We start from the raw sequence: 11894 nt of genomic DNA, 5'->3' as shown, positions 1-11894 counted from the left end.
TTATTATTATTATTATTATTTTGTCTTTGATGATAAATTTGCCATCACCCTTCTTTTACTTACTGATATTGTGATGGGTAAGATCAGTGATGAGCTCTGAAGTGACTCTTATTACTTGTTATATATACTTTTGAGTTCCTCATTTTACCCGTGACAGACAACATGGATGACCACCACGTGAAAAGTTCAACATGCACTGTGATAAGAGTGTCCTTCACTTTTAATATTTTTCTCAACTTATGTATCATCACTCTCCTCGAATGATTTCTTTTTTCCTCCAGATGAGCATTTAGATCCTAAAACATTTATAAAGCAAAATCAAATGTATTAAAGTGAAAACAAAAAGGACAAAAACACAAAAATAGAGGGAACTATCAAATGTATTTCTAAGTCCATGCTATTGCTGTGGCTAAGCATTTGATGGTTCTTTTTCCTTCTCGTTGAAACCCACTACGTTAGTCGTGCATTCATCTTTAACGCCTCTTCGGAGTAATCGTCCGAGTTGGTGGAGATCTGAGGCTCCGCTATCGTGTCGTCTCCCATCTTGCCCAGCCGGAGGAGGCTCCGCGTCGCCAGAATCTCCTGCGGATTCATGTCGTGCGTCGCCCTCCAGTGCAGCCGTTCCACCACCGCGTACGCCGTGGTCTTCAGCTCCTCCGGGTTCGCCGGACCCAGGAGGCAGTGCCCCACGATCCTCACGATAGGCTGGAATAGCTCCCACGGCAGCGGAATCCGCCCCGCCTTCACCTCACCCGCCTCTTTCCCACCATTCTTATCCGCCGCCGTCGCCGCCGCCTTTGCCTCACCCTCGTCTTTCCCACCGTTCTCATCCGCCCCCACCGCCGCCGTCTTTTCCCCACCCTCCTCTTTTCCATCATTCTCATCCGCTGCCGCCGCCTTCTCCTCACCCTCCTCCTTCCCACTATTCTCATCCGCCGCCGACGCCGCCTTCTCCTCACCCTCCTCTTTCCCACTATTCTCGGCCGCCGCCGCTTTCTCCCCAACCTCCTCTTTCCCACCAGTCTCATCCGCCGCCGCCTTCTCCTCGCCCTCCTCTTTCCCACCATTCTCGGCCACCGCCTTCTCCCCAACCTCCTCTTTCCCACCATTCTCATCAGCCTCCGCCGACGCCGCCTTCTCCTCACCCTCTTCTTTCCCACCATTCTCGGCTGCCGCCGCCGCCGCCTTCTCCCCAACCTCCTCTTTCCCACCATTCTCATCAGCCTCCGCCGACGCCGCCTTCTCCCCAACCTCCTCTTTCCCACCATTCTCATCAGCCTCCGCCGACGCCGCCTTCTCCTCATCCTCCTCTTTCCCACCATTCTCGGCCGCCGCCGCATTCTCCCCAACCTCCTCTTTCCCACCATTCTCTCCCGCCGCCGCCGCCTCTACTGCTGCTGCTACTGCTTCTTCTTCGACATGCTCAGCAGCAGGAGCAGGAGCAATTCCAGCAGGCCCGCTCACGGATCTCTCTCCTTCCGCTTTCGTCCCAATATCTTGGCCTGCCCAGACCATGCAGAACTCGCAGAAGGCCAGCTTAGATGAGAGAGGCATGGACGATATCTTGCTGTAGTACAGCTCCAGTGCCACGCCGACGATCCTTGCGCGCTTGGTGGACCGAACGGTGCCATAAGGCTCCAGAGCCGGGGAGACAACCGCTATGTCGAGCTCCACCGCGCCTTTCTTGGGCGGGGCCTTCGCCTCGTGGTAGACGCTGGGGTTGGCGAGATTGGGGAGGTTGACCGTCTCCGGATCCCCGCCTCGGATCACGGTCTCGTACGCGTACAGCGCCAGCAGCACAGCCTCGAAGCCGGCGAGGGGTTCGCGGGAGATGGCCCGCAAGAGGTAGACGCCGGCGATGGTGGGGGTGAAGGTCAAGACGACGAGCTGGAGGTCGGGATCGTTGGACTGGAAAGTGTCGTAGAGCCAGCGGCAGAGGTTGTCGTCGCCGGCGCCGGAGCCATGACGGCGAAGACGGATCGAGACCTCGCGAGCGACGGCCTCGTCGTTGAGGAGGGCGGCCGCGGGGTTTTCGGAGGAGGCGACTGCATCGGGGAGGGAGCCGAGGATGAGGTAGAGGGATTGGACGGCGGCCTGCGCTCGCTGGACGGATTGCCAGAAGGCAGAGGATTCGGCCGGGGCGACGGGGTCGGCCGACATCGGGCGGCGGAATCGGGAGAATAGGTAAGACAGGAACGGGAGGGAAGGGGATGCGCGAGTTCATTTGCTATATGTGGGGGATGTTAGAGGTGATTGAAGAGCAAGAAGGGGTTGAGCGGGTTTATAGCTTTGAATTTGACCTAGTGAATTTTTATTTTATTTTCTTATCCTTTATCATGGGGGAATTGAATTTGATAATTACACGAGAGTAAAAAAAAAAATTAGATTTAGGTATGAGCCACTGTCAATTATTTGAAAATTAGTAAAGAAAAAATAGATGAACAAGAAATTTGATCCTTGATATTGACAACTATAACTTATACTAGTTAGACTAACTGTTACAATAAAAAAAAATTATCAGACGAGATATTAAAATTTATAAGTTCAACATGGCTAATCTTGTTTAATTTGAAAAATATCCTTGTTAACAAAATTAATAAAATGATTAACATGGAATTAATAAAAATGATTCTGTTTCACGAAGCAAAAGTGGTTAACAAATTTTGAGATTAAATCATATTATTTTTTTTAATGAGATTACATTATTTTAATAAATAGTTTAAAAATAGTGTAATCTCACTCTGAAGGTAAAGATATGTAATTTCGCCTTCAATTCTCGTTGAATATTAGTTGTAGAATGAGATTTGATAGTTTTGAAAATTTTGAACTTTAAAATGGTATTCTTCATTAGATTCAGTGTACAAAAAATTGAAATTGTGCTAAACATGATTATTTTATCAATTAGCTCCTCATTTCATGAACTTAAAGCCTCAATAATCAGTATAAGCTTACATAAAATTTCGAAATGGATCTTAATCAAAGGCACTAATTCCTACATGAGTAATTAAGAAATAGAGTAGAAATGAAAAATAAATTTTGTGAAAAAAGAATTGTAATTTCTAGAGTCACTTCCTTCTAGTGTTTAGAAGTTCTTCTAAAGAGAGAAGTGAGGTCTAAGTATAAAAGAGAGAGGTGTAAATATTTTTTCTTGAACCCGTGAAAAAGAGAAAGAGTAGTAAGAGAGTAGTTGATCTTTGTCTATTGAAATAAAATCAGTAGTGAAAGCTGATGACCTCGAGTGAAGAGGAATTGAGAGTGGACGTAGGTCGAGATGACCAAATCACTATAAATCTGGTTTGCATTTACTTTATGTTTTTCATTCATATCGTAAACTGATTTACGAGCTTACTACTCTTACAAATGTTTTCAAGTTAAATATCTTTCCGATACGAGCTTTATCGAACGAGTTTTCTAAATCGACATATTTTACGAATGCACTAATTCACCCACCCCCCAGCACTGAAACAGTCCTAACAATTGGTATCAGAGCCAAGTTTCTCTTAGTCTCTTGTTAGTTTAACACATAAGAGAGATTAAATGACTTTTGTCGGTAATCTAGAGGGATACTCTATCACTCGTTCTCCTATGTTTAATGGAATAGACTAGACGTATTGAAAAATATGAATTAGAGTTTTCCTACTTTTTATAGATGTTTAAACTTGATTTTTAAACACCCTCTAAACCTACGAATTAATGGAATGATTTTGTGAAAAAATCATTTTCATTAAATGCTAAAGCTATGAATGCTTTATTTTGTGCTTTAGATAAATGTAAGTTTAATCGTATTTTGATATGCAAAACTGCACATGACATTTGGCATACTCTTGAAATTATATATGAAAGCACAAGTAGAGTTAAAAAATCTAAAATGATGTATAGTTTGAATTATTTTGAATGAAGCCAAATGAAACCATTGGAGACATGTATACCCGTTTTACGAATGTTGTCAATGGTTTGAAAATACTTGGTAAAAGTTTTACTAATCTTGAACTTTTTAATAAAATTTTATGATTTCTTCCTAAAAATTGGGAACCATAAGTAACTTTATTCAAGAAGCAAAGGACTTGAACTATTTTTCTCTTGAAGAACTCATAGGGTCATTAATGACCTATGAAATGACTTGTGTGACAAATGACAAACATGAGAACAATCTGTTAGGAATGAGTCGGCACTAAGAGGAGGGGTGAATTAGTGTAGTAGTAAAAATTACGTCGGTTCAAAATCTCATTGCGATTAAACCCGTTTCAAAAGATATTAACTTGAAAGCATACGGAGGAGTGTAGTACATGTAAAGCAAGTAAAAATGGCAATTTGCAATAAAAGTAAATTGCAAGAAGTAAATGCAAAATGGGTTATAGTAGTTCGATCATCGTAACCTACATCCACTCCACCAATTCCTCTTCTATCGAGGCTACCAGCATCCACTAATGATCTTCCTTTAATAGATGAAGATCAACCTCCTTCTTACAACTCTATTCTCCTTTTGCAAGCTCAGGAGAGAACCTTTATACCCCTTTTTTATAAAGCTTCCCTCACACTCTTCCTTAGAATGGTCTCTAAACTTTAGGAGGAGAGACTCTATACTTTACAAGGGTTTTCAACTCTAGAAAGATAGAGTTTTTATTCACTTTTCTTATTGCTCCATACAAGAATAGCTAGGGTATTTATAGACCCCAAATAACTTCAAAACATGGAACCAAAATTCAAATCCCTAAAATTTCAGGGTACGGGCGGTACCACCGCTTGCACTAGGCGGTACCACCGCCTGTAGCCTGACACTGGATGGTACCACTGCCCAAACTGGTGGTACCACCACTTTACAGTCTCAGAGATTGAGTATGGGCGGTACCATCGCTTGATAGAGTCTCGAAGATTGTGCCATGTTGGTTCCACCTATTGGGTCACTATTTAGGCCTTTTCATTTCGCCCAACATAGCCCAAACTTGGGCCCAACTGACCTCTAATTGAGTTGGCCCAATTCCTTCCTAATTATATGCTAACTATGAAATTTAAGGTATACAATAAGCTAATACGGTCTGGTTAGTGTAGGTTGCTTCCGGTGAGCTTCCGACGATCTCTCGGTAATGTTCCAACGGACTCTCGGCAAGCTCCTAGACTTCACGATGATCTTCTTGACGAGTTTTGATGAGCTTCTTTGGCAAGCTTCTGGACTTCTTGGTTAATTCCAGTAGAACTTTCGATGAACGTCCGAACTTCCGACAGACTCTCGAACTCCCAACGAAATATCGTTCTTGACTCCGGGACCTTATTTTGCTTTATGCCTTGATCGCTATTGTAGTTAATCCTGTATAATTAAAACCTACTTCGATCTTAGATAATTATTACAAAACTTGAATCATGTTATCCGGCATGTCATTGGTTCATCGACGCTTCATTCGATTCTTCGACGCATCGTCCTTTCTTGCTGCATATTGCCCAATCGGCCAGTTTACCTCTGCAACTCTGATTTCCTTAGTGTAATTTTCTCTCTTCTTGACCTGATGCTCGAACCCATGGCCTGAAGCCTTCTATCGATACGTCAACTGATCCTTCGGCTCGACGTCCAATCTTCTAACATGTGTTTCTTCGGCTCAACATGATTCTTCCTACTTTAATTGTCTTTCCCTAATCGAAGCTTCCTACGTCACTCAAAACGTAAATCAAATCATAAACACTATCAATTAGTTTCATCATCAAAATCCAAGATTCAACAATCTCTCTCTTTTTTATGATGACAACCAATTAATTGATGGAGTTAACCTTAACTCCCGGAGTTTAAATAAACTCCCCCTATCAATATGTCATATTGATAGAAACTTTGAAATAATAGTATTTCAATATTTCATATAACATGAAATAACTAATTTATCACATCATTGCATGTATAATAAAATCATGCATAATCAAAATATCTAAGTACATCATTGCATGCATGATTATCATCATAATTTCTCCCCCTTCGTCATCAATAAAAAGGAGAAGTGCAACTATCAGTTTTTAGAGATGTGCAAGTTTTACAACATACAAGCCAGCAAATTTAAAGATGTGCAAGTTAGCATATTTGTTTTTCCTTACTATGTTCAAACTAGCAAGTTTTTGAAATGTACAAGATAGCATCATTTTTGTATTTTCTTGAAATATGTAAGTAAGCAAAATTCATAAGATAACATCGTTCTTTTTTCTCTTTTGAGAAGTGTAAGCTAGTAATTTTTGCATCTTTTGTAATGTTCAAACTAGCAATTCTAACAAGTTTTTCATCATGCAAGTTAGCATAATTTTTTTTAATATTATTTTAGAAAATATAAGCTAGCAATATTTGAGATGTTCAAGAAAGCAACTTTTGCTTCTTGAAATAAGTAAGTTTGCAATCTTTGTTCCTCTTTTGAGATGAGCAAGCTGACATGTTTTTGCATCTTCTTGAATTGTGCAAGCTAGCAAATCTTTCTCTTTTGAGATATGCACACTAACAATTCTTTCTCCCCCTTTGTCATTGACAAAAAGAGGGAAATAATAATACAATGATGCAATTCATCAATTTTTAAATTATGAGAAAGATAAAGTGTCATTCTTATTGCAATATGTCATAATTGAAATAAATCTTGAATTTAAGTCAACGTAATTTTAATCTTGATTCACATCATATGCAATACATCATATACATCATCATAGTGAAATCATAAGTAATGCATGCATCATTTTGAGTCATAGATATTTCACATCATGATGGTATCAATTTGTCAAATTACATTCTACCATGCATGATCATAAGTTCTCCTCCTTTTGTTATTGTAAACAAGAAAAAAGAAAGGAAGAACATAATGGTGTAAAATATTTTAATTATTACAAGGCATACAAGTCATAAATATAAAAAAATCATGTCATGAAAGATAAGACCATTTGAATACCAAAAGATATGATTTATATAGTAAATCTTTTCTTTAAATAAAATACCAAGAAAAAATCGTAGGAGTACAAAGAAGAGATCTTGATTCAAAAAATCTCAAGTAATTCCAAGAAACCAAGATCATGATTTGGATAAAACTCATTCAAATTCAAATCATTAAAATCATCAAAATCACTTTTCGGAAAGTTCAATGAAGGCAACGTAAATAGATTCACATGAGAACTTGATTCATACATAATGTCTCAATTAAAAAAGTAGTTATAATTCCAAAAAATTTATGATTCAACTACAAAATTTTCTTTTTTAGTGAATGACAAGAAGAAGCATAGGAGATCAAATACAAGATCTTGATTCACAGAAAAATCTCAAGTATCAAATATCAAGAAATCAAGATCATGAATTCGATTATTTTCCTCTTAGATCAAATAAGAGATCTTGACTCATAAAAGATTTCATATTATAAGTCTTGAGAAATTATGAGTTTGATAAAAACTCATTCAAATTCATTTTCATAGTCCAAGAGATTCACAAATGCATAATATACATGGATTCATTAATCTTTTATCCAAAAATCAATAAGATAGAGATGTTTCATTTAAAGTTGTTTGTTTCATATAAGCATGTCTTTATCTTTTTTATGCCAAATAAAAACATGCACCATCACTTAAAACCAAAAGAGTAACTTTCATTACGACAAAGATCAATAAGCCATTAATCACATAAATCATCATGCATAACTTCAAAATCTCATGTATAGTATAAAATCAACAGGTATCAAAACTTTAATATTTTAATTACATCTTACATCATTATATCATTAAAACATCAAGCATGATTTCATTGAGCATTTTCAATCAAAGTCGAAAATCATTAATTTAGATACATATTATTTTTTTAAAACATACATAGGATTAATTATTAGATTTAAATCTAATATTTTGTTGTATTTTTATAAAACATGTAATTGTCATTTATCATTTTCAAAATTACTAGCATGATCCCAAAAAAAATTTATTTTTATTACATCATGTAATTTTTTAAAAAAATTATATATAATTTTTCTAAACTAATTTAAAATAACATATGAAATACATTATGTAATTTCGAAATAAAGCAAAGGAGTTTTGGTTACCTTATCGTCGAAAGTCGTTAAGGCATAGTTTGCCACCTCGCCTTTATTGGTTTGTTCTTTATTTTTAGATGAACTTGATTCGTTCCAAAGTGCTTTCTTCTTCTTGTGTTTATAGCAAGTAATTACGTTCTTTTTTAAGTTTATTTTTATTCTTTAATTCTTATTTTAAGAATATTTTAAGTTTTATTGTGAGAAGTTTAAGGTCATCATTATCATCACTTGAGTCATCACTTAAGTAGTATTCTATTGTTTGAAGTGCTAAATCCTTCCTATTCTTGGGAAGATAGTTCTCATGTTCATCGAGTGCATCATAAGTCATTTCATAGGTCATCAAGGATCCGATAAGTTCTTCAAGTGAAAATTTATTTAAATTCTTTGTTTCTTGTATTGCCGTTACTTTTGATTCTTAATTTTTAGAAAGAGATCTTAAGATCTTGTTAACGAGTTCAAAATTAGAAAAGCATTTGCCAAGAGCTTTTAAACCATTGACGACATCCATAAAACGGGTGTACATGTCAACAACAGTTTTGCTTGGCTTCATTCGAAAAGGTTTAAAATCATGCATTAAAAGATTTATCTTAGAATCTTTTACTCTACTAATACCTTCGTATGTGATTTCGAGAGTGCCATATATCGAAAGTCGTTTCGCATGTAGAAACCCGATTAAACTCAGTTTTATCCAAAGCATAAAATAGAGAGTTCATAGCTCTAGCATTTAAGAAAAATGTTTTCTTCTCGAAATCATTCCATTCTTTTATTGGAGTAAAAGACTTTTGAAAATCACTTTCGATAATATTCTATAAATTCAAATCCAAGGAAAGCAAGAAAACTCTCATTCGAGTTTTCTAATATGTATAGTTCGTCTCATTGAACATGGGAGGACAAATGAAAGAGTAACCCTCTTGAAAGCCGAAAAGAGCCATTTCTTTTAGGTGTTAAACCAAATGAGAAAAGATGTGGCTTTGATACCAACTGTTTGGAATGAGTCGACACTAAGAGGGGGGGGGGGAGGTGTTAGGATCGGAGCGGCACTAAGAGGGGGGGTGAATTAGTGCAGCGGATTAAAACTTCGGTTTTAGAAAAATCTTTCGTACGATAAGAACGGAACTTGAAAAGCTTAACTTGAAAGCGTATTCTTAAAGTTGCGCAGCAAAGGTAATAAGGAACTAAAGCATGTAAGAAGGTTTGCAGTAATGTAAACAGCAATAATGAAATGCAAACCAGAGATTACGCCGATTTTAGAGTGGTTCGGTCAAATGACCTACATCCACTTGCGAGGCCCCTCTTCGATGAGGCTCCCACCTTCCACTAGCAAATCTCTTGAAATGGAAGGGTAAATACCCCTCTTACAACCTTTTACAAACAGTTCAACCTCTTACAAATTTTCAATAAGAAAGAAGGAGGAGAACTCTCTAGCAAATTGAAAACAAGACTTGCTAAGACTTTCTAAGACTTTTCTCTCAATCAAATGCTTCTCAAAAGTTGTCTTCTCAGCTGAGATTTGAGGGGTATTTATAGGTCTCAAGAGGATTCAAATTTGGGCTCCAAAATTGGGCTCCAAAATTTGAATTCTCTTTGGGTTCTCGATGCTGGCTGTGCCACCGCCCAGCGCTCGGGTGTTGGACGGTGCAACCGCCCAGCCCAGGAGGTGTCACCGCCCAGCTCTCGGGTGCTGGGCGGTGCCACCGCCTGGCTCTCCGATTTCACTGGTTTGGCTTAATTTTAGCCCAAACCATATCTGATTTTGGGCCCAGTTGGCCCCTAACCAGGATATAGGATTATCTCTTAATCCTAATCCTAATTACAAGTGAACTACATAACAAAAAAAATATCCTAAGCAAGCTTTCAACCGCGAACGTCGAGTCTTGTTTCGGCGAGCTTTCCGACGAACTTCTTCCGACGGACTCCCAGCAAGCTCCCGAACTTGTGATGACTTTAACGAGTAGCCGAGCCTTCTCGGTGATCTCCGTGAACCTCCGACGATCTCTTCGGTGAACTTCCGAAAATTCCAACAGGTTCCCGATTTCTTCTCGATTGGTTCCGGCAACATCTCCGACGATTCTTCGGACTCTTAAACGTCCATCGAACTTGACTCCGGTATACTTGCTTTGTGTTTTCTGGTTATCATAGTTAATCCTGCACACTTAGCTCAATAATATGGATTAGATCAATTAACCCATCAATTGATTTTATCATCAAAATCCGAGATTCAACAATCTCCCCCTTTTTGATGATGACAATCAATTGATGATGAAGTTAAACATAACTCCCCCTATCTATATGCCATATTATGAGAAGATGAAAACACTTGAATTTCATCCATTGAATTCAAGCATAAACCGATAAGTTCTAACCGTAGAACTTATCGTTATTCTCATTAAGCAATAGTAAATGCGAAACTTCGATGAAAATCATAAGTCAAATGATATGGGACGATTTTTACTACGATAGGAGATAAAGATTTTCAACATGAATTTCATGATATGGATGTAAGGCATGCTTTCAATATGATCAATCAATCTTGTGATATTCTCAAGGATTTTGCAAGGCATATAAGACATTCATACAAGCTTTTGTAATTTATATAAGTCATGCTATCAAAATGATATGGGACGATTTTTACTACAATAGGAGATAAAGATTTTCAACATGAATTTCATGATATGGATGTAAGGCATGCTTTCAATATGATCAATCAATCTTGTGATATTCTCAAGGATTTTGCAAGGCATTTTGCAAGGCATATAAGACATTCATACAAGCTTTTGTAATTTATATAAGTTATGCTATCAAAATGGTACAAGTCATCACTTTTCTCCCCCTTTGTCATCAACAAAAAAGGGAATGAGACTTGAAGCACATAATTTGTGATTATAACATTGATCATACAAAAATTTTATCATCCAAAATTAAGTATGTTAAAATGTTTATGTCGAGTTCATCATAAAGGAAAATTCAACATTCATCCATTTTATCAAATCTCTTCTTTCTATAATCAAAAGTTGTAGGTGTACAAGGAAGAGATCGTGATTAAAAAATTCAAGTAGTAACTCAAGATCATAATTCGAATACAAACTCATTTAAATTCAAATTGTCAACTTGAAACTCATAATCAAGCCATCAAAATCAATTTCGAGATTCATAAAATCATTAATCTTGATCAAATCGGAGCAGTGTTTGACTCAAGATAGGATAAGATAATTTAACAAGTCATTTAGAATCGAAAGAGAAGGATTAGATTCACCGAGGAACGGAGAGAGAATGAAAAACTTTACGGAAAATCCATTTAAACACATTTATTCTTTAGGACAATTCAACATACCTAATTCCCTTCTAATGAATTCAAATTGGTCTTCCTTCAAAGCTTTTGTAAATATATTTGCTAATTGATGCTTTGTGTCAATGAATTCTAGAACAACATCATTGTTAAGGACATGATCGCGTATGAAATGATGCCTAACATCGATGTGCTTGGTTCTAGAGTGCTGAATTGGATTTTTAGTAAGACATATGGCACTAGTATTATCACATTTTATGAGAATGTTTTTAAAGTGAATTCCATAGTCTTCTAATGTATTTTTCATCCAAATAACTTGTGCACAACATGCACTTGCAGCAATGTATTCGACTTCCGCCGTAGATAGTGCAACTGAATTTTGTTTCTTGGAAGTCCAAGAAACAAGTGCATGTCCTAAAAATTGGCATGTTCCAGATGTACTTTTTCTATCTATCCTGCATCCGCCAAAATCGGCATCTACATAAGCTATTAGATCGAATTTTTTAGATTTTGGATATTACAATCCTAAATTTGGAGTTCCTTTAAGATACCTAAATATTCTTTTAACACTCTTAAGATGA

General features: G+C 37.5%; 1 protein-coding gene across 1 annotated transcript; it reads right to left on the bottom strand.

The window, feature by feature from the left end:
• Positions 1-381: 381 nt before the first annotated feature.
• Positions 382-2231, bottom strand: LOC135604887 (uncharacterized). Its single transcript, XM_065094540.1, has one exon. It carries the CDS (start codon positions 2158-2160, stop codon positions 451-453), a length of 1710 nt encoding a protein of 569 aa, XP_064950612.1. The 5' UTR covers positions 2161-2231; the 3' UTR covers positions 382-450.
• Positions 2232-11894: the final 9663 nt, after the last annotated feature.

Source organism: Musa acuminata, chromosome BXJ2-2, assembly GCF_036884655.1.
Source record: "Musa acuminata AAA Group cultivar baxijiao chromosome BXJ2-2, Cavendish_Baxijiao_AAA, whole genome shotgun sequence".
NCBI lineage: Eukaryota > Viridiplantae > Streptophyta > Magnoliopsida > Zingiberales > Musaceae > Musa > Musa acuminata.
Note: the sequence above shows the minus strand (reverse complement) of the source record. Positions and strands in the feature narration are given on the sequence as shown.